Source organism: Opisthorchis viverrini (assembly GCF_000715545.1).
Source record: "Opisthorchis viverrini unplaced genomic scaffold opera_v5_154, whole genome shotgun sequence".
NCBI lineage: Eukaryota > Metazoa > Platyhelminthes > Trematoda > Opisthorchiida > Opisthorchiidae > Opisthorchis > Opisthorchis viverrini.
In genome coordinates this window covers 59,454-82,678 of record NW_008751809.1, presented here as the reverse complement: position 1 = coordinate 82,678, position 23,225 = coordinate 59,454, and the positions used below count along the sequence as shown (strand labels likewise).

General features: G+C 44.1%; 1 protein-coding gene across 1 annotated transcript in view; it reads left to right on the top strand.

Annotated features, from left to right (window-relative positions):
- Window positions 1-1,609: 1,609 nt before the first annotated feature.
- T265_14174 (hypothetical protein) overlaps window positions 1,610-23,225 on the top strand; it is a gene marked incomplete at both ends in the record, with an annotated part of 81,065 nt that continues 59,449 nt past the window's right edge. Inside the window, 5 exons of the mRNA XM_009172382.1 lie at window positions 1,610-1,909; window positions 6,380-6,441; window positions 13,384-13,473; window positions 16,942-17,019; window positions 19,076-19,168. Of these exons, the coding sequence (XP_009170646.1) occupies window positions 1,681-1,909; window positions 6,380-6,441; window positions 13,384-13,473; window positions 16,942-17,019; window positions 19,076-19,168 (552 nt within the window). The remainder of the gene's footprint in view (window positions 1,910-6,379; window positions 6,442-13,383; window positions 13,474-16,941; window positions 17,020-19,075; window positions 19,169-23,225) is intronic.

Genomic DNA, 23,225 nt, shown 5'->3' with positions numbered 1-23,225 from the left:
TCCACACTGGTTAATCATCTACAGCTGGTGTTTCCGCCAGTCGCTTGCTGAAGGCCGCCTTCCCTCTGCTTGGAAGGAATCGGTTGTCACGCCAATCTACAAAACTGGTGACCGACTGTCGCCTGGCAGCCACAGGCCCATAAGCCTCACTAGCGTGCCATGTAAGGTGATGGAACGCATTCTGAAGCGAGCTATCCTAGATCACCTTACTTCCAGCAACCTGATATCTCCAGCTCAACACGGATTTCTCCCACACCGCTCTGGCGTGACAAATATGCTCGTGTATATGGAAAGCTTAACCCACGCCAAGGACGAAGGACTCATATTGGATGCCATATTTTTCGACTTCTCAAAAGCATTTGATAGGGTCACACACGGTCCGCCGCTCCACAAACTCGAGTCTTACGGGATTCAAGGTAAAATCTTTCGCTGGATCAAGGCGTTCCTATCAGACAGATCATTCCGAGTGAGAATAGGCTCGACCTATTCCTCTCCAGCACCGGTCTCCATTGGAGTTCCTCAAGGCTCCGTCTTGGGACCACTCCTATTTCTGAGCTACGTCGACGACCTCCGAGACATTCTTGCGAGTCCATGTTTACTTTTTGCGGACGACTTGAAATCCTGGAGCTCCAATGCCAGTGCCCTCCAAATGGATGTTGGCACTGCCAAGCAGTGGTCGTTGGACTGGCACCTTCCTCTGAATGATTAAAAGTGCGTCCATGTGTCGTTTGGAGGGGATTCAACGGGTGCTTTTGTTATGCATGGTGGAAAGGGACCGGAAAACATCACGAGGGTAGATGCCAAAAAAGATTTGGGCATTTGGGTCTCCTCAATCTTGTCCTTCTCACTACACTATGAGAAATCGACCCTCATTGAGCGTGTCCTGCGGGCCGCCACGAGAATGGTTGCCGGCCTCAAATCCGTGGACTAAGAAACGCGTCTGGCGACGCTTGATCTCTTTCCCCTCCGAGGAGACCTAATTCTTGCTTACGTCCTGTTTGAACAAAGCTTGGCAAACAGGCTTTTTACCGTTGACCCAGCAAAAACCCGGCGGGGACGCAGTAAGAAAATGTTCACGCTCAGGGCACACAGATTCATTAGAGAACTTTTTTTCATTTCGGGTAGTAGCTGCGTGGAATGACCTTCCTCCGACAGTTGTACACGCTCCTTCCAGAACCCAATTTAAAGCACTATTAGACATTTATTTATGCGAATCCTCGAGCTGGCAAGCATACTGCCCCGCGCTGAGAACATAAAGAGCAGTGCTACACCCTTTTTTCACTTTTGCCTTTCGGGTGAACGACAGCCACTGACCGACAAGAACAAAACCGACCCGGGAATCTTGGGCAAAAGCCTCGGTCCTGTGTATCAATCCAAAAATCCGTGAATCCGTGAGCTTTGACAGCGACGTCACACCCTTTTTTGCTTGTGCCTTTACGGCCACCGTAATTCGCTGAACGAAAAATCAAAACTGACCATGGATGCTCGGTTGTAAGTCTTGAACCTTCGTATCAATCGGTGGACCATCGGTTAGTTGCCAGCACTTTCGTCCTGTGTGAACTGACCTTGTAGTGCATGCGTAAGGGCGTTGCAGGTTCTCATAAGTGGCGTCATTTTGATTTTCTACGCCGCAGGACTCTGTCGCGTTTAGATGCATTTTTTGGACCGTGAATACTCCATATGAAGGCTCAAGAGAAACAGTCCGATGCAAATGAGGATGAGTATCGATATTACTCGACTCCTTGGGTCAATAACTCAGCTGTTCCTAAACACGCTCCCAATTCGCTGCCCAAATTAGGTGGGAGTGGAGACCGCATTTTACCACATACCATTAACCTATGCCAATTGCAACTTTCACTGGGCATCCTCCAGTTGGATCCAGCAGATAGGGCAGTTATAAAGGTTGCAGGTTAGTCCAACTGACTAATGTTTCTACGTTGACATATTCGTTTACCTAACCGTTTTCTGCAATGAAGTTTCTTCTATTCGCTTATTTTTCACCGACTGGAAAGTAATTTCGTTGCTTAATGCTGGCGTGATAGATATGTAGGGATAAATATTTTCATGGATTTCCCCGCCTTTCATGTAGAGGTTTCGGGCGGGAAGATTTTTATATTTCCGAAGTGTATTTCCAAAAATCATCTGAAGGCAATCCTGAGTCCCTTCACAGACACGCACACATGCTTATAGAAGCTGACTGCGCGTTTCTACCTCTTAGAGCAACTGGAGATTGGTCGTAACCCACCAGACATACCACACTGCATGATTCAGCTCAGACTGTTTTACTGTGGTATTTGTTCAGGCTGAGAACAGGGAGCCGATTGGGATGATCCATTCTCAGTTCTGTTACCATCGTTCCGTTTATTTCGAATTAATTGTGCGGCAGCCATTGCCAAGTCACGGATAAACCACGCCATGTATATCGTTGCCACACTCTCCCAACCGTCTCCATGGACATCCTATTGATAATGCTTCTGCTACGTCAAATGATAACCTGTTTGATGAGGTTGAATGTTTCAGAGATTCACATCGAGCTAAGTTGTTTTTTTTTGGTGGAATCGGTTCCTTATATCTTTTGGTCTAGTTACAGGTCAGGTTGCATTTTATCTTCACTAAGGTTTCACCATTGAGTCAGTGCTCAGCAGGGCACTTAGCTTCTGTCGCCGACAACGGCCCCGAATGCCTTGAAATTGTTTTTCACATCTCGAAAGCCCTATTTACTTACCATTATTATTATCGTGATCATCATTATTATGATTATGATTAATTTGCCATTGAAGTTCGTACCATGAGGCAAGGATAACGGACTACTGTTGCCGTTACACTGGATTTCCGTCCATCACAGTCAAGAACCCAGGACGTCAGCGCTGTAATTTATTTGACTGTAACGTTGTCCTCTTCCTTTCCCATCTCTACTCGATTTGATATCCGCTAGTACTTGTCTCATCGCGATTCATTTGGCAACGTTTTTGAAAGAATCTCTAGTAATCGAAGTTTGTCATCATCGCTATCATCCTCATTCTCAGAGGCCCCCATTTTAGAAGGGGAGCAGCGCCGACAGTACTTTTTCTGTAGCCATCTCTGCTACTACAAGATCATATTCCTGTGACCCTTAAGTCTTCTGCACTCCGAATTAGGTACCCAAAGCAATCCTGTTTTCAGTAGATGGATTTAGTAGCGCATGAAGGAGCCCCTTTAGCTAACATTGTTGCATGTTTTTGTTAAGCAAAGTGTCTGCTATCTCACCAGCTATCCGTTCACTGCCATCCTATTGCAAATTTGTTGGTTGTAGTCGGTTATAGTCGTAATTCCGAGACATCGATGGCCAGAGACCTGAGATGTATCAGGTACTCCATCTTTAGCGGCCAGGTCTCGCAACAAAACTACAATACAGCCTATGTTGTGGTATGATACGCGCGTTCCTCAAGGTCCAGTCAAGTCTTTGGGACGTCACAAATGGTGCACAATGGCAGACGCATCTCCGACCTTTGGAGTTTGCGCTTTGAATCTGTCTGCCATCAAGATGAAAACCTTTCCAAATGTGTATAATGTCCCATTACTTCGAATGTCTCCTTGAATTCTTAGGGGCTTGCTCAAAGACTGTATCCTGGCTCGAGAAAGCGTGAGACTACATATTTGAACCTAACGTACCCATGTTACCGGTGACAACCAATAGTACGACAAATGCTTCAAACGTCTTCCATGACAGGGATTATCTTCGGTGTGCTGGGGGATGATTCACCCAAGATAGATGAGCTGGTCACATTCCATTAGTTGCGCGTGCTTGGTCACCTGCTCCGTATGCCAGTCTCCGTTTTCGCACAACAACACGAAGGTTGAAAACGAGCCAAGGTAGGTCGGGCAGCGACCTCCCATCGAAGTATGGAAGCGTTACCAAAAAACTCAGGTGCGCTGGTCATTGCCGTCTCTCTGGATCCCAAAATGGGCATATTGGTGGTTAAAGACATTGATAAACATGACTAATTCATGTAGCCAATTGCACACCTGCATCCAGGCTGTTGTCTTCAACGCATGGATTTCCGTCCCTATCTTCTAGAATGTAAAGTCCGCTGTCATTCCTGAACACAGCTGTCAAATACCAATCCTGCCCTCTCAGTTCGACGGCAAACGAAACTGTAACTGTCATAGCCACCGTGCAATGGGTATGCGGTTTACACACGAAGCTTATGACCGGCGGATAGAAACCGCCTTACTTTGTTTCGTCTAAACAACTGTACACTTTACTTTCGGGTTCCAGACGTGAATAGCCGGAGATAGCGAACCGACGTACATGGGCGCCTGGATACATGTGATCGGCATTCATCTGAACAACTGAACTGTTCTTCGAATTATGCAGTCCGTCTCTCTGGACGGCACGATAAGTTATGTCTATAATATTGTACATTCGACCTTCGACGGACAAATCGTGAACGCGAGATAATAGTGTCTTTGTCTCCGTACAGTGGAGCCTTGTCCGTTTCATTTACGTTTTACTTAAGACCTCACATCTTCGTAGCCTTCGGTGTGTGTTTTAGTCCTCTCCATCTTTTGTTACATACTGATTCAGATTGAATGGATCAGCGTTTTTCTCGCAAACCTATCACTTTGGAAAGCACCCTTTTGTGGATAAGGGCTTCGTTTCACCAACGTCTTCGTGTGCTGTCCGCGCTGCCATCTTAATTTTCTAACTGCTCTTCACCACCTGACTCGCTTCCGTAACGATAAATTCAAACCAACCTGTGTTGTTCTGTTTACCTGTTTTTGAATCGGATTCTGAGTTGGCTTGCTGCAGTTTTGAGTGAATACTCTCAGCGGAACTGAGGACGATGATTTTCCACTATGGACCGCCATTTGTAGCTTATCGCAACTTGGACCATTTCTGTTCATGGTTTGGTGGTCTCCAATTTACACAGTATCTTTTTTGTTTTGGAGCGTCATTTCGATAATGGCAGTCAGTCAGGTTCAGCTACCGGACACTATTATCTATGCGTTGTGCGTCGACAGAGAATTGCAAACAATCGCTCGTCCTTGGGGGACTCCAGATAATTTGAGCATTCATATCTCCAACCAAAATGAAATAGTTGAGATTTATTTTTCAGTACAGTTTTTCGAATTCATCTTCAAAGGACCCTTATTTACCCTCCGTTGTAGTGTAACCTGATACGTGAACGAGTTGAGTTTCTTGGGTAGTTGTAACTCTTGTCTTAGTGAACAACGTAACAGCAAGTAGGCGGCTGCTCACAACAGTTCAGTCAAATGAAGTTTCTCGCTCTGGAATTAATTACGATTCTGATCTCTCCTCCTTCGGTATGTTTATCTCAAGACACTTTTCGGTGATGACACTTCTGAGGCATTCTTACGGCTGCATGCAAAACGACATTGGGATTGGTTAATGTTCAATTTTCACGGATACAATACACACCAAGTTTCTTACTCGAAAGCTCAGTAGTCATAATGTGAACATGAAAACAATTGTCAATGAGCTATCAATCATTCAGTCTAGGTTATCTATACTTAGCGGGGTGAAAACCGCAGTTAAAAGTGGAATTAGGTTTTCACGGACAACAACTTCACCCTTGTAGTACTGTTGTTATCCTTCTGGGAAGATTGTCATTAGGCAGAGCCAGCAATCTGACCAATAGTCTGCTTAAAGTGGCCCTGCAGGGGACTTCGTATAATGGAGTACTGTGTCAGAGCGGGATTTTCAGTCGGGCACTGGTACGTGGTTCTAGCTCCAGCGTATGCAGTACCGATCAGCTTCGTGAAGGTCGAAGTGGATGTCACTTGTCATGGCTGCGTAGGGTTTTATCATCTGTCAATAACATATCTGGCTCTGGTTCTGCTTATCACACATAATCAGATAGCAGCCTATCTCGGATGTACAGGATAGTGACTGGAAATAATTTCGATTGATGTGGGAACCCTCTCGGTCCGGTTCTGTCGCAGTTTTCCTCAACTCTTCTATTCGGATTATGCACGCAAACCAACCACGAACTCACTTGAAACTGGAATTTTTTCGTCTTGTCAAAAATCGGTTTTAGATTACTGTTCTTTCAGCTTGCTTATCATTGAAGTGTGGAAACTTTAGGATAGAGAAATCTTACATGGTAGACGATAAACCTTTTCAGTCACATTCTTTGTTGAAGGGAATAGGGTGCTGCGTCGCATAATCTTACGTTTACTCAAGTAACTCGACAATTTCTCTACCAATGCAGCTTGGATGTGTTTTTAATAGGTTTCAAACAAGGTTTCAATGTGGCATTAGCTCTTACGAAAGGGAATACACGACATATTTGACTTTTTATACTGTTTCGCATGTGATCCTCTTTTAGTCATTTATTAGCTTTTTATTCTTTGTCTCTTTTTTTGTTATTCAAAGACCGTCGGGATGCAATACAGAAAAAAGCATTTACTAACTGGATTAATCATCACTTGTCTAAGGTGAGTGAAAAGCTGGTTACATTGGTTTCAGCAAATGCACTGTTGCCATTACCTTTAATGCACTGCTGTGTGCTGTGGAATCCTTGCACCTCATGAGGCCGTCGTGCCTTCCCAGTTGGGGTTCACTGGGTTCCCTGTACGTGGTTAGACACACTACTGGACAGTGGGATACGCTATCGATCTCAACAGCAAGCATACCCTTACTCAACCGAGTCACCTAGTTGGAGTTTGTCTGTCGCTTTGAGTTGGGCTGGCGCTGAGCAAGATGGCTCAGTAGTTAGAGCGCGAATTTACTGACCGGAATGTTCGTGGTTCGACCTCTCCATCTCAATATTCCCTGTCTAAGCTTGGGCAACTTTGCGGTATCCTAGTCCTCGTGCTTCCATTGGGTGGCATGGCAGCTAGGCACCGGAAGGGTGCTACAGCTGAACGCTCTCTTTGTTGGGTAGGGTTACCGAACAGTGCTTGTTCAGTCTTGTTGGTTGTATCTTATTATGACGTGATCCCCAGGTACGTTTATCCAACCGCTTTTCAAAAGTTAAGACACCATATTCTTGATCGTTTTTAGGTTGCAGGACATTTTGTTTCAAACCCGTACCCCTCCGTTTTCTTCAGCAAAGCTCCCTTCCCTCGTGGTTTTCTTATAGTGAACTGGTATAGCTGTATAACTGATGTAGTGCTCGCTGTGATGGTTAGCACAATCAGCCGAGACAAAACATGTGCTACTACATTTTTTTATTAATCCGTGTATGCCTTTTACCGACATATTGTAGCTGTCAGTGACGGGTCAGTACGACTATGTGTTCCCACTCACAAAAAACGCGTTTGGTTTCTGGCAATCGATAACTGCCTTTGCCACCGACCAGATGTGGGGACATTGACTGAATGTTGTTGAAGAGCATCTGCATTTTTCGGATCATTGCGATGATGAGTTAGAACAAACGCTGTTCAGGCGATGGTAAAACAAAAGCTTTCACCAGCATGTAAAATTTGTCGCACATTGAAAAGACCTACCACTGGTTGTGACAATAATGAAGTGTTGTACATAATTCTGCTTACCGCTGTTGGTAATCGCTGCAACGTCAAACCAATGATTAGTGGGTGCTCGTGTTTGTCTACATGAGCATTTCTTTACAGCTAAGGTGGTGTGCCACTTTTTGTTTCCGCTTGACTGTTTACTCCGAATGGTTCACTGACCACTCGAAAGTTTGACCGATAGGCATGTATACTTCATTGTTTGATGTCACCCTTCATACAATAAAAAATGAAGATGAATACTGGTAGTCATAACTGCGATTTTTGTTCGTAATTTACCCCCAACCATCGTGCTTCGAATACTTAATTTAGACACTCTTAACGAGCTTACCTTAAGTTCCTCAGGCATGTCAGTTGTTCCTTCTCCGCATTCCCATTCTTGATAGGTTTCCTGGCTTGCTACGTCCTCAATCATTTAAACCGGAGAGATGCTATGACCGGGGATGTCGCAAGCTGCCGTTGTGCACTCATTTGCAACCCACTTACGGGCATCAGACAAAACGTTGTGGTTGTTCATTCTCGGTTATGTTACAACCAAAAGGATCACAACTATCGTTGTTCTTTGGACAGTACTTTCAGAAATTGGCACCACGACGCTTAGTTATCGAAGGTTTCTTATCACATCCATATTTTCGGCGTTTTCCCGCTCATAAAACTAAATACTTTCGGATGCATAAATAATATTGCTTGTGTTTTGTGAACCAATGGCGTGTCGTATCGCAATATGATGGAGCGTTTCTGTGAACCTGACTCAGGCGGCATAGCGTGTCCACGCAGCGGTACCACATATAATCGGTCAGTGAACTAATACATAGATTGATCAGCTTTGGTCAACCGACCGTAGGATTAGTTCTTGAGGACGATAAAAATGCGGTATCAGGGCAGTTCATCATTTAGTTTGCTTTTTCCTTCATCGTGCATCACTCTATTTTCCGCCCAGTAGGTGTCCTCACTTTCGTAGATTCGAATTATTTTCTATCGTTATACTTGTAGATACAGTAACTCTAGAGGAAACGCCACCACTGGGAAAATGGCTTTTTGGACTCCCTTGGGTAATAGTCTCCCTTCGCAGGTATTGTATAGGATCTAACATCAGGGCACCGGGTCGTTGGAAAATTGTACGAAAAGTTCATTCAGAAAATGTGTCGCACTTTAAAAATATAGTTCAGTTGACGCTGAATACCCTCAGTTTTGAAGTCAGGTTTGGGTTTCAGGAAGGTAGATTAGTTGCTGGGCAAAAGTTCGCTTTTGACACAAAAGCTGAGTCAGGTTGGTCGAGTTTTATGTTCTACAGGGAGCCATTCAACAGGTTGTTCAACCAGTAGACCTCAAGGCGGACTGCTTTGGTTATTTGGTAAACTGAATGTTGCCCTGATATCACCCACTCCACCTTATTTTCTTAAAAAAAACACCCTTACTGAAGTTCCCCATTCATGTTAAGTCCTATCTTAAGGCTTATTTTTCGAGAAATACACTCATTTACAAATCAATTTGGTTTTCACGAGACTCAACTGAATCTCTCGTTTATGATATTCTACAACTGAATGTGCTGCGCACAGGTCGCCTCATGATTCAGTTGGTACGATATTCAAGATATCGCAGTATATTTTCGTAAAGGAAACTACTCACAAGGTTGCTGAAAACTCTCCGACAACCCACGACCGGTTTCACCTTCCTTGGGGCTCATCAGGTAGGCGCAGTCCCCGAGTTTCCGTCAGCCTTATGTTCTACTTGAGCCCAAATTGGACCGTTTTCGCCCAAGAAGGTCGAAACCGGTCTTGGGCTGTCGAAGAGTTTTCAGCAACGTTGTGAGTAGTTCCCTTTGTGAAAAACTTTATTTTTGGTCAGCACGGTTGGGACTTATGGAAGTAGGCATTGTTTTCTACTCGAAATGTTCTCTGCCGAAACTTTCGCAAGTAAGAGACCATGGTATCGCAACGCGAAGCTGGCTTGGTTGCAGTCAAATAGGGGGCGCTGGGAAGTTCCGTCTTCCGGGCTGGGCTCATGTGATCAAACCGCCTACAGGATATGACATTTAACCGATCCGATTTGCGAGCATGCTATCACTTCCTAGCTAGAATACATAGCTAATAATTGTCGGTTTTTGCACACTGGGCCCATGTTGGGTGATGTTATTCTTCATTGTACAGCAGTAAGGCACCATTATTTTCTACTAGTTTGTTGTCAAGTATGATTATGCCTTCATCTGTGTACAGCTTATCGGTCATTAAACCCAGTCAGTGATGTGTTAGTGTGCTGCGCTAAGCACGTGTTTATCAGTGTTCCACTGGAGGAGTTAAAGGAGGGACTGAAGCTGATTGTTATTCACTGCAAGTTAATCACTTCTCCAGTGTTAAGAGTAGGATTCTGGATGTGAAACCGGGTAGGGGTTGGGGTAACACTGCCTGGTGTGGAACAGAATCTTGGACGTTTTGGGGTGATTTACTGCGTTTTCCAGAGACAGGAAATTGCCTAACAATTCTGGGGGGGGGGAATACTCATTCGGGACTATCCTGAGGAGACGTCTCCACTTAGAGCCACTCTCGTAGAAGTATCTTAGCGGTTTAATTGAAGTGAAGAATCCGAATTCCCCGGGATCTGGGCGAATTTCATCTGACGGAAAGCTTAACTTGTGTTGATGCTGTTGTTGTTTTCTGGGTAGTGGGACATAGGGAGTGAATAGATACCATGTCTGCCCCATTTTTGGTATACTTTTTCGCAAAGAACAATAAAATCAGTCAGTTAGCTGAAAAACTAATGTCTCAATTATGTGTTTGAGCAGGTTTTCCAACTTGTGTTCGGCTATCGCTATGGTTGGTCGTATAAGGGGTGGGTCTACCGAAGACTTCCACAAGCAGAGCACTTTTCCGCAATGCAGTCATGTTTATTCTGATTTGAACTCAACATTATCTGGATGAGATAACGACGATATCGCTCTGATACACGAATACATTCCCGTCATACTAAGCAGAATGCCCTATTCTCTCCGTATCGACAGTTTGGGCGGACTTATCAATTCCAAACTTTTGGCTTGTTTTTCAAAGTTCCTCCAGTTAGTAAACGGTTTCTCGCCTGTATGTGTGTGTCTGAAGTGCGCTGCTATACCCTGCCTCCTTAGTTTGCACATGAAACAAGTCCTTCCATAACATTTGAGGTTTGTCTTTTCTGCTGGTGTTGCTGTCGCACGTTGTCCAACATCCAGTACCTCGTAACCAGCTGGGCCTTATTGCACACTTTCTGGTTCCACTCAGACGATCTAGCGAGTTGATACTGTTTCCTATTTCGCATGTGCTGCAGTCATGCAGCACATTCACCAGTTCGATCGATCCACCCTTCGTTCTTTTGCGTAGGCGGAAGAAAATTATGAACTTGTTTTGATGTGTGTTTGATGTCCTTTCTCAGCTATATTCTGACGCGCAGGCATGCCGTCACTAATTATTCGCACGTACCTAGATGTGTCTGGCTTCATTGAATGGTCCACACAAGGATGTTTATCCCTGTTTTCCAATCACAACCTAGCATGGCTGTGGTTGAATTTTGGATGTATTTTTTTATCTGAGGTATTTTGTTGCGTTATGCTTTATTACACGCGATGTTTGATTCTTACCACCACGATGGCTTGTTGGCCGATTATGTAACCAAGTTATTCAACATGACTGCTTGTGAATGGAGACACACAACCCAATGGATTCAAAATTATGACATCGTGATGCCTTCGGTTAAACTCCTGATCCTCTCGCTGGTTGGGGCGCACAATTAACCTGGGATTCGTGCATATATGACCATTTTGAAATCGGTTATGACTGCTCTACTAATTATGGGCTAGTAAAGGTTTGGTATAGATCCTCTTGTTATGTCGGGGGCGAAATGGCTCAGTGGTTAGAGCGCGAATTAACTAACCGGAAGGCCCGTGGTTCGAACCTGACCTTCGTCTCTCGACTTCCCCTATCTGGGCTTGGGCAGCCCGGTAGTATCCCAGCCCTCGTGCTTCCTTTGGGTGGCATGACAGCTAGGCACCGAAAGGATGCTATAGCTGAACGATTTTCTTATGTCCGGATATCAGCGAATCCTCTTTATGAAAGCTGAAAAAGTAAATCCAGCTACAGTTGGGGCCATAAAAAGTATACAAAAAGATTGTTCAAATGAGAATCCTTCCTAAAATCTCTTCCCCCTTGGTTTCATTATTTGTTAGATACAGGGAAGTGTGGACGTATAATTGTTCGTCTGATGTAGCCTTAGCTGCCAACAGGTTATACTGATAAGGGTGGGAGATGCCATCAGTAATACGTCCACACAGTTTAGAGGTTAGAGAAATGCCTATTCGCGATGTGAGAACTAGTATTTCTGGATTTCAGACCCGCACATGCGAGCGATAAATCTTGGACACCCCTGTTTTGATCTCCATCAATGTCATGGTCATCGTCGCTGATGGCAACATTAGTATAGGACACTAGTGCTCCGCTTCCGTACAGCCAATTAAATGATACCCTGTATGAAAAAGGTGACAAGTGGTAGTTGTTTTTAACGCTAAACTTCCACAAGAATCCGCATTAACTGGACCTCAAAATGCTCATCCTCATCAAGCTGGAAATTAACTGGCTGCTAACTGCAAGGTGTTTGATTGATGGTGCCTCGATAACGAGTGCGCTAACGTGGGTTTTGTAGAGTACAGGTCACTGTATGAGTAGCGAAGTTAGTCGGAATGGGGACTTTTGACTGCGTAGAGTATGTCAGTTCGCGCACATAAAAGGATCGATTCTTGATTCCTCCGATGAGTGCACCACGTGGTATAGTATTGCTGTCAGTTAAGTAGGTATCGTACCTCTACCGACTGTTAACAGTAATAAATTTGCTCTCATTTGTTCTGTGTGTGATCATTTGTGGGGACTTGTTGATACGAGCATTAATTCCATCACTTTGATAGATGACTGTTCATAGGTTACTATCGATGCAAGTTTCTTGCTGGTGTGTGTGTGTGTGACGAACCGTTTTCGGGACAGAACTTTTAGCAGCACATGAGTACCGCGTAATATTGTATGTATTTATCGTACTTGGGTCTTCTTCAGAAACATGTACGGTACTATAAAAATTTCCCTGTGTAAGCGGTGTACACCGTAAAATTAGGACAGAAGTGTAGCCGACCCACATACCATGGGGCAGTTTAGCCTACTTAATGTGCATGTTAACTCCTAGGTTCAGTTGTTTTATATATGGTTGATGTAGAACGATGCGAAATCAATCGTTCATCAGTGGAATCGAAACATATTTCCGTATATTTCGACCAAATATCAAACACCTATACGCTGTTGGCTATCTAAGGAAAGTTACTCGAGGCGTATAGACGTTTACATCGTGATGTGAGTTACATTGATTAAAATATGGACCCTCAGTAGTTGGACCGAAGCGTTTTTCTGGCGGACAGAAATCATGCTTGACCTGAACCAAGGATTCTAAATGACGGAATGGGTTTCCTCTCCAGTTTAGAATCACGATTATTTGGCGTCTTTTCATTCAAATGTCTTCGCTTTTTCCTATCCTGCAATGTTTCAGCGCCATCCCTCACTGAGATCCGGTGTTAGAGGCAGAGTTAGGTTTTTCTTTGTCTGCAACTGCTTATTCGTTTTCCATTTTGTGGCACATGTTCTACTTTGCGTGCGATTGCAAACTGTCAACCGATCGATTCGTCCCCCACACGAATGGAAAGTTCCAATTAACCACATGTGTTTCGTATTCACTCTTTTTCCACTGTGCATCGATCTGATCCGATTATTCGCATCCAGCCGCCTACTGGTATCCCCTATTTGCCAGTTTCGCATAAATTTTCATCCCGTTGGATTGTTTCTCTTCCCGGTCAAAATTTTCGTTTCCATCGTTCAAGCTACATCTATCCGTTCTCCTTCATCACAGCGCAATTGTTGGGTGCATGACCTATTTGTTGATCTGCGCAACGGCTATCTCCTGGTCCGGCTACTCGAAAGTCTAACCAACGAACTATTAGTGAGTTCATGCTTCCTGAATTCTAATTGCATTTTCTGTTTGCAAAATTTGGTTTCCAAGCTTTTCTTCGGGTCGATCCCGCAGGAGAGGAATCGGATCGGTGGAACTCCTTGTTTTGAAGTAGTCACTGAAGCACCAAAACCAGTGGGTGACGTTACGATCTTGCTCTCTATATTTTATCTTTGCACACAATATTGATTGATTGGAAGCGCCATGCAACTGCAACTTGTCTGGAAACATCAGCCACATACTGCGTGACAGAAATTATTAGATCGCCTTACTTATCACACAGCTTACGTTATTTTTCCGAAAATTGGTGCTTCCTAGTCAAGTGAGCAAAGGTGTACACGTGATCACTTCCAAAGATTAGTTTCTTCGACCAACCCAACTTTGGAAACCAGAATGTCTATTCTTAATTTTCCCGAACTCGCAATAGCTCACCGGTTAAGGCGCGAGCGGATGTGGAAGTCGCTTCGAGGATTCCCCTTAATACTCGCAACTTAGTGTTAAGAACATCGCACTGGAGTGGGGCCGCATCAGTGTCATTAACTGACGGACTGGCGCTAACAGTTTGGCCTCTACGTTACATCTCCCCCCTACGAACATATGGGTCAAGATTGCAGCCATTTGTATTGCGGCATGGTCGCAAATCGCACGACTCAAAGAGTAACTATCAGTGAGTGGGTCCTTACGTTACTGAAGTTAACTGATACAGTCACAATTTCAACGAACAAACACAATATAATGATTCACTGTAAACGACGTCTACCTTCAGTCTGAACATAAACCTTACACGTGCAATAGGTCATAGTTTGCACGAAAAGCATTAATCAGTTAGGGGCTAGAACCAATCCTTTCTTAAATACCGTACTTGTAATTTCCTGTTCGCATGACGGAGGGCGCTTGTTTTTCATCACGGAAATTTTCTTCCAGACCATATCTGTTTTTTCCCAAACCCCAAACTGTAACAAATCAAACTCTCACTTGACCACACCCACCGCACGGAATTCGAACGCCAGGTGACCTTTTGGATTACTCATCAGTGGTCTGACTTTCCTCGATATCGACAAACGAGTCTTAGGATTTCAGTCACCTGAGACCTGACACAATGTATGAGCCTGTCAAGCCCCAGTACCTGGAAAAGAATTACCAAAGGAGTAACAGCACATGTTTATTTCCGCATACGGGCGATTCTCTTGCCCATTTTGGATCTCGGACACGCTTGTAGACACGCAAACGTGAAGGTTTATTTATACGCACCGGTCTTACCTGTGTTGTCGACTGTATGGGCGTGCTCCTTGTCACGGTAGCCTATGGTATCTCGTTTCAGAACGTGACTTCGCTATGAATGTCGCTGGCAGTGCTTTGTAGTGCATTGTTGTCTGTGTCATCTGTAAGTATCAACACCGCAAATTTTCATGAAGTAATTGAACACTTCCCGAAGAAAAACACCTGGGCAATCCTTGTGGGTTTTCATCTGAGGAATAATTACTCAACATATCACGTGGTGACGCAAATTGGTCTCAACGCTCATTGGCCACTGGTAGCTCAGATTAGGACTGTTCGCCTACTCTGTCTGTACGGCAGTGAAGCATCGGTGTTGAGCACTGATTTCTGCTGTCGATGATGATGATGATGATGACTACTCTGAGGTTAGCGATTCGAATCTCACCCGAAATTCTGGGTTTTTGCTACCGAGATTTTTCATCAAAAATGAGATAGCTATACAGTACTTATCACTATTGGACATTGGCTGATTATGTCTCAGAAATTGAGGTCCAGATTTCACGTTTTATTTTGTCCCAAGTTGTGCATCTATCGTGTTCACAGCTGATATTCACAAAACAACAGGCGGAGGTCGTTGAGCTGGCGAAAACTCCGTGACGGAGTAACGATCAGAAACCCAGTTTTCCAGCTACGTTACCACCACCTTTTGTTGTCATTCCCATTCCTCTCGCTAAAACATGTCTACCTGTCTCAGCTAATTTATAACGAAGTGTCTTCCCGTCTGCTTCCCCCAAGGAAAACTCCAACCCCCAGTGTAAAGTTTGGTGGATACTTGCCCGCAAGCAAGCCAACCAACCTAACCATCTTTCCTCTAGGCACAAACCGCTCAACTCTTTCCGTTCTTTGCGTATGACTGCTTGTGTTTGTCTATCAACATTTAGTGGATCAATGGTCCAAACCACCTTGCTGAATAAATATCGTTTCACTTGATCATCTCACCGACTTCATTTTGTCCATTGGTGCCACAAGTGCCCGTAAACACAAAAATGGTGGTGTCAGAGTTGACGGACTTTCATCTCTCTGGGTTGAAAACATTTTTTGCTGCGATAGGCTTGACGGACAGTTCATACTGAATGAGGATAAAGCAGACAAGTCTAGTTTTGTGTGTTGTCCTTGGATGTTTATAGCTATGTGTATGAAGACGGTAGCACGTGTCGTTGACTAGAGATAAAAGTACACTAGTAGAGTAGGTTGGATGATGTTGGATGGTGTTCGCTGTGGAGATTCGGACTGTTGGATTAGCGTGCTGTTTGGACCTTCAGATCTGAAAGGTTTGTGCAATTGGTAAGCACACTTCCACTTTGTTTTCTTATACGGTAGAATTTGCATAGAGTTCTTAAACTACAAAATGAGACGTGGACTATGGTTCAAACGATAGCGTGTAACCCTCTGTGGATAGTCCGGCGATAATCTCTTTGTACATTGGTCAGTATTCGAGTTTCCAGCCGTTGTGATCCTCTTTTCACTCTTTACTTACTTGATACATTTTCGAACAAGGACTTTCAGATTAGACCATTGTCTAAGGGAGTTAAATAAACTTTGATTTCAAACCTCCCGTGGAGGGCGCATTAAGTACTCTTGCCCCGGCCATCCAGGATTCGAATGAGATGAAACCCTCCGCTGCACTCTTAACTAGGATTACACAGGGAACCCCTTCCTCCGCACCCTTCATCCGCAGGGTGCACTGACTGGACCTCAGTCGTCGGTTCCCAACGGATGGTGAATTCCGTGCGTCACCTCCCCCCGCCTTGTGTGTTAAAGGCCCCGCGTAAGGTTCCTCAAACGGGCATCTTCTTCGATCTGCACACGCTCTCACAAATACGAAAGTAGAACTCTGGCGAAACTACGCTCGCTTTCCTGAACTCTAAAAGAACTAACGTACCCTTCCAACCACATCCTCCCTTTATTACAGTAGAGTTTTGTACATAATATCACCTTATCACCGCCCCCTTAAAACTTGTCTGCATTGCTGAATTCACAGGATTTTTTCACGTTAGCTTCTTGTGATGTGTGAACGTTCTTTAGGATTCGAGGGCCAGCAGTTTTATCCAGGTCTTCCACCTGCCCACAGGGATAGCTCCAGAAATATTTCGGATGCGACACAAATTTCATTGAGTAGCGTTCTGTCAAATTCGAATTTTTGGTTTTCCGTAAAACTCATTACCTTTCTCCGTTTTGTAGGGTTTCGAATTTATTGAGAGCCGTCTACACTGGATACAGAATGTCCAACGTGTGTTGAATTTCCTAAGATACCGTGGAGTAAGTCTCTTTCTTTCTTTCTATATCTACGTTCCGGATTGCTGTCAACGTAATCTCCTCCTCTCCACAGCTGGCACCGTATCGCCATGGTTGATGGACAACTATTTAATCCTCAATTAAAGACTGTCCAGTTTCAGAATACCTTATCTTCTGAACGGGTCTAGAGACCCTCGTAGCCCTCGTATCAAGAGCATCCAAGCTTGTCAAACTGAGGCGTCTCAGGATATCCCGTTAGATGCCTGTCCAAAGTCAAACCCCTCATCGGAAGGACATTTTAACTCTAAGCTTCCCATTCTGTTACATTTTCTCCATTACAGACCATTCAGATAAACTGACGTGTCTGTACGGCAGTGAAGCATCGGTGATCTCTAATGATGCCGTTAATACTGTTGAATATCTCCTCCGAAGAGGTCCTGCTTCTAGAAGGGGCTTCATACTGGTGTAGTTAAAGAGGTGATTTTCCAAGCAACGAGGACGCCTCCGGAACACTTATATAGCAAACGTTTTCCTAGATTGACAGTTTACGTGTAAATCTGTCGGACGATTTTGTTTCCGTTACTCTCTCGCTGTGCCTGGCAGGTAGAACCTTCACTTGTCGTCGTATTGTCGCTTGATTTGCCTCATGTTTGAATCCGATGTGAATAAGCCACCGGTGATGTTTGTGTGAATTTCACAGCTTGCGGTATTCCTCTAATCCTGTCAAGCAACATTTATTTGCCTATGCGATTTCTTCGTGTACAGTCTTGCCTGTGGCGACACGTTGTTTTACTGAATTCTTGTGATCGTAACTGGCCATGTTTCCAATGTGTCTTATTCATACTATACCTGGGATTCCACTGCTACCGGTGCTTTTCTGACGTGCAAAAAGTGATGAATCGGCAGGCGTGTGAATTATTTCCACAAATTTCGGTTCGGTAGATCACAATTGTGTTATGGTCGCTTCTAGCTGCGCCCTCAAACGATTATGGTTTGCCAACGCTTGTAGTGTACTAATATTATAAGGTTATTTTTAGGGAACCCAGTTATTCGCCAAAGGCTGACCACTTGACCACGCTGCTATCACAAAGTGATTGATAATTCTTTGGGCAAGTCTCTTATATGCGCTGCCTGGAACACCCCCTGAGGATTTTCCCGTTACACTTCTGTTCAAATCCCCTAAGACCTTTATTTTGAATCTCCTGACCAGGACTGTAAATTAATGCACGTTCACTCGCGTACTCGCGCAGTGCGCTTACAGTTCGGACACTATCAGTGTTTGTCCAGAAAAACTTGTCGATTTCAGGTCTCGCACGTATGATCGTTTTTTCTTCATTGCATTCATGTCCTCATGCCAGTAACAAGGTCTGTTTATTGTACCTGTTTTTTTGATAAGCCTTTCTGAGTTAGCTGGTTCAAACTGGTTCCTAACATCATGTGAACTGCACCCTTTCCATTTACGAAGTTTGTGAACAAGGTAGTTGAAACTTTGATCCGCTCCAGAGACACGATGTGTATGCCAGTTGTTAACAATACGAAAATAGTTCTTGCCTACAGTAGGGTTGCGTTTTTATTTCGTCTTGACCCTTGAAACAATGCTCAACACCTAGATAACTTTAATCCTCTGGGATTGGGAATGTTTCACCACCCTAAGCTATCTGTCCTACTGGTGCATATGAAATTAAGAAAGTAAGCATCTGAAAATACCTTTTAGTGGCAAGCTCACGGTTCCACAGCCCGGTAAAGGTGGCTTTCTATGCAACATTCGTTCGCATTTCACCTACGGTCACGTCTTTGTTGTCTGCAATTACGACACTTTATCGGGGAATGAAAATAGAGGACGGGAGTATTCTGACAACTTGTCTTCCTGGTGCACTTCACTTACTAGGCCTCAATCGCTTGAACCTACATCTGGTACACTGATGCGCCACCACCTCTGACCATGTGTCCACCATATTTTTTTATAAGCTTTCTTCCTTAGTACATTGTCACCTCAGAATCTGAAATGATTCCACGATTCTCATCTTCTCGCTGCAACGAACTGAATTAGTCCATGTTTATCCATGTTTTCTGCTTTCAGATTCGAATCGTGAACATACGAGCTGACGAAATTGTTGATGGTAATCCAAAACTAACTCTTGGATTAATCTGGATCATTATCCTGCATTTTCAAGTAAGTCTGTTTTCCCCTTGTTCCGATTTCGTTTGTGTTCATGTCCGACATCCATCGAACGATTGCTATCCACCAAATCCCCAGATCGATTTCCCCAGCCATACACGCAGCAGCCTGCCTACTCGCTGCTATGGCAACTGACCTAGATCAGAATGGTATCATTTATATCCGGGGCATTATTGCTGATTTCCACGACATCCCCGGTTTTTGTGCTGTTCTCACGGCTAGGATAAGGCACACATCCCTAGAGCTTCCGGGTTGCGAGCTTATTTTTGCCTTACATGTCGCTTCCCTTATCTCGACTACCGCGTGGCACATCCGCAGTCATTTGTAGGATTTTAGGTTCGTCGCTGTCGCATTGCCATGCTTTTCTTTCTTACCTCGACATATGTGAAACGAGTTTCCTAGGTTCCATATGGGTTCACAGATGTGGGCAATTTCTGTTCTCGTTGGAAACTGTCCGAATGTTTTTGGCGTGTATTGATGGGTGGGACTTCTTAACTCGTGTTGGTTAACAATCAGTGTGTCTCACGTCTATTCGTTTACTTTCTTGAGTCTCCATCGTCAGAAGTTTCCAGCAGGTAAATACGGATTACAGTCTAACTGAAAGCAGTTGCATATGAAAGACTGCATCGCGGCTCAAAGGAAAACTGTTTCTAACCTCGAATAGACTGACTGCAGACATTGCATGCCTTGTAAACGAGTGGCCATCTTTTGGGCACTTGATCATGTGGATGAAGAAACACCACCACCATTCCCACCACAGAATCCTCAACGCGACAGTAAATGTTACTGCTGGTTCTTTTGGCGATGCACCGAAATCGCTCCGAATATAGCTATGGGGTGTTTCAGTGAAGTGGAACTCATGATGTGTAGGTCGATCGTGATTGAGAATGGACTACTGAGTCGCTCTGTGTGCGCGCCTTTAGCAAGGTGTACGACCCAATGAGTTGAATGACGTCAAAGAAAACAAGGTTATTTACTCGCAGCTCAACGTCTACAGGAATTGTAAACAGCTGCGGTATGTTTGAGATCTTTTCAACCTAGTGGACCCTTTTGAATTCGCCTGTCCCTCCGTTTGGCCATTTTATTGAACCGGCACTCATGCTTGTGGGGTACACAACGGAACTGCCGATTCCGGTATCAAATGGAGATGCACAAGTGGACTTCATTGTGGCCTCTGTTTTATCGTCGTTATTTTGAATTAGTGCAGTTGGTAAATCAAGCTAGTGGCCAACAGTTAGGCCGTTTTTTAATGTTTTCTTCAGTTGGATCACCAGACGCCTATTCACTGCTACTGATTGCGTGCCACGTAGCTTGAACAATCCACTTGAGAATACGCGTTGTTTCGGAACATTTTCTCACGTGATATTTGGTATCACGAATCATATTTTCATTTCTAGTGCTGAGTAGTTCTTGCGCTAGCACCAGGTTTCTCACGCAGGCTGCATCAGTTGCGGTGCTGGTTTCGTAACCTCATGGTATTCTCGTCTGAATTCGATTTTTATATCTATTCGTGTTACAACTTAGTGTGTATCAAAAAGACGCCTATCTCCAGTATTTAGACCAGCGGCCATCAACCCGAGAGTAGGTGGGTGTGGAATTATGATATTTCAAGGGAAAGATGTAAGGGCGTAGACATACCTGTGTGTATGTCTGCGTTGAAGAGGATTCGTTCGCCCAGACGGATGTTATTAAACAACTTGTAGTTACAAACCTATAGCATATTAGTGGATGCTTGATATATAAGTTGCCGGCATCGTCTGCGAATGAAAAACAAAGACGTATACTCAAGATTGACTGTCACGATATTTAAGCACAGATCATTGGGCACGTGACAGGTGTACTAGTAGGCGGTCCTATGTGCGTATGTAACTTAGTTGGTGTGATATTCGTATACTGAACATATGGAAGGTCTAAAGTGAGAACACAGGGTAGTGGAACAGTGTAGTGTAGCGTAAAATACAATGTAGTTGTTATAACCCAAGTTTTCGGAGACCGTGAGTAACCGATTCCGGGTGGGTCACACAACCAACCACCAGTGACGGCATCTCCTCGGTTTGTGCCGACCAACAAACCAACAACCACGTGATACTCGATGAGCACTTGTCGAAATCTTCGGCCTTTACAAGGGAGCAGAGAAGTCGACATGTGCACATTGTTTGTATCTGTGTGAATCTGGTTCGGGAATTTGAACGGGTACTTAACTCCTTATGCTCATAACGGAGCGTTCCCCTTCTTGAATGAACTCATATATTCAATTCTCTGAGTTTGGATGGAGGATATCCATCCAAACTTTTTTGTTGGTTTGGTATACATAAACTCTATTTAGCCGATCAGATATATGCTCTGTGGTGAGACTTATAGATAACTTGTCCCGCACCCTAAGAATTATCATCTGAACGTAAGTTGCTTGTTGAACCTGTGTTGAAACAGTTTCAGTGATACATTGAACCTAGTAGCACTGGCCTAAGACACTGTCTGCAATCTGCTACAGACTGGGGACTATGTTTTGAACTTGGAGTTGCTCTATTTTGAGAGTCCTGTTGTTGAAAATGGCTAGGATTCCCTAACCTGTCTATTTTGAAGTTTCCTGGATTTTCGGATTACTGGCGAATCTACTTCAGTCTAAGCGACTGGTATTTTAGGAGAGCCCAATGAATGCATGTAGAAAGCGAATTTCTCTATCAGTGACCATTTCTTTGGCAGAGTGGTGCTGAGAGGATTGCCCATCTATTGACTATACGCAGTTATTCCTGTTCTGTCTGAATAACATTCAGTGTTTGTCTTACTTTCAAACCACAGCGTCTGGTTTAGTTGAATCGATTCGATCGTTGGAATAGCCAAATTCGATTTCGTCGCTATCGATTATTAGCCTTGATAGTCTGTTGTATCTTACTTTCCTGAGCCTCCCTTCTTACCTCCCTGACTTACGTTTCCCCCCTCATTTCACTTCACCGCAGGGCTTTCATTAGAACGTTTAACCTCTGAGAACTCAACTGGTTTTCATAAATTTCATTTTTTCGTCACAGTGGTCGTTCGTCACGCAGTCTCACATTTTACCTTTTCTGTTGCTTACTGTCTTTAGTTATTCTGCTAAGTTCTGTCCTTGTAAATAGCCTTGATGCACGACATCCAGCGGATCCATATTTCTTTCTGACTATAGTAATCTCCTAGTAGGGTACCTTTCGAAGAAAGCCATCCCCACATTTGCGGAGAATCTGCAAAGGTGCTTCCACTCTTTCATAACCTAACGCGCGATCCTCTGGGAAAGATACCACTCTCCAAAAGCGGCCAGATAGTCCATCCAAAAATAAACATACTTCTACTCTGAATTTCTCCAGCGCGTTTCTAGAGTCATCTGTACTGGATGTTGTACAAGATGGCTTCTGGTAGCTTTTCCGTAACACGTATTTTATGAGGTGATTTTATTGTCTCATGTTTCTAAAAACGGATCTAATTTGTCCGTCTTTGGATGGTATACTTTTTGGTCTTTGAACATCCTGTTGTTACCGCGTTTTCATGAATGGTAGGACCTTTTTATTTCGCCAAAACATGGTCTGGCATAGTGCAAATATGGTTCTGTCTAAGTCGAGTATCTTTTTCAATCAATCAGAAATAGTCTACGGTGTCCTGTGCTTCAAAATCCGTCTCTTTATTCCATGTAGAATGGCGACGTGTCAGTCCGCAATTCAGTTGTGTAGGTTCAGTCCCGCTTTTTGTACCTGATGGTCCTCTAGACGGATAAATCTAATATATATCGGGGGTGGGTCGTATGCCGTTTACTACTGGATCTTGCCAATTAACCACTTCACCTAGCCCTACTACTTTAAAGAGCCTTACCTCGGTCACTATATCGTCAGAAAGACGCACTCTAAAACTTCACAGACATTATTGTCGACTGTTGGTCATGATAATGGGAATGCTGGTAATGTGAGAAAATTTGTCTGCATATGAAGCCAATCTATGCTGAAAAGCCAAAAAGCACTGTACTTGTCAGCTTTTCTGGATAGATTGGTTTCAATACGAAATCTCCACGAATGGGAATGCCCCAACA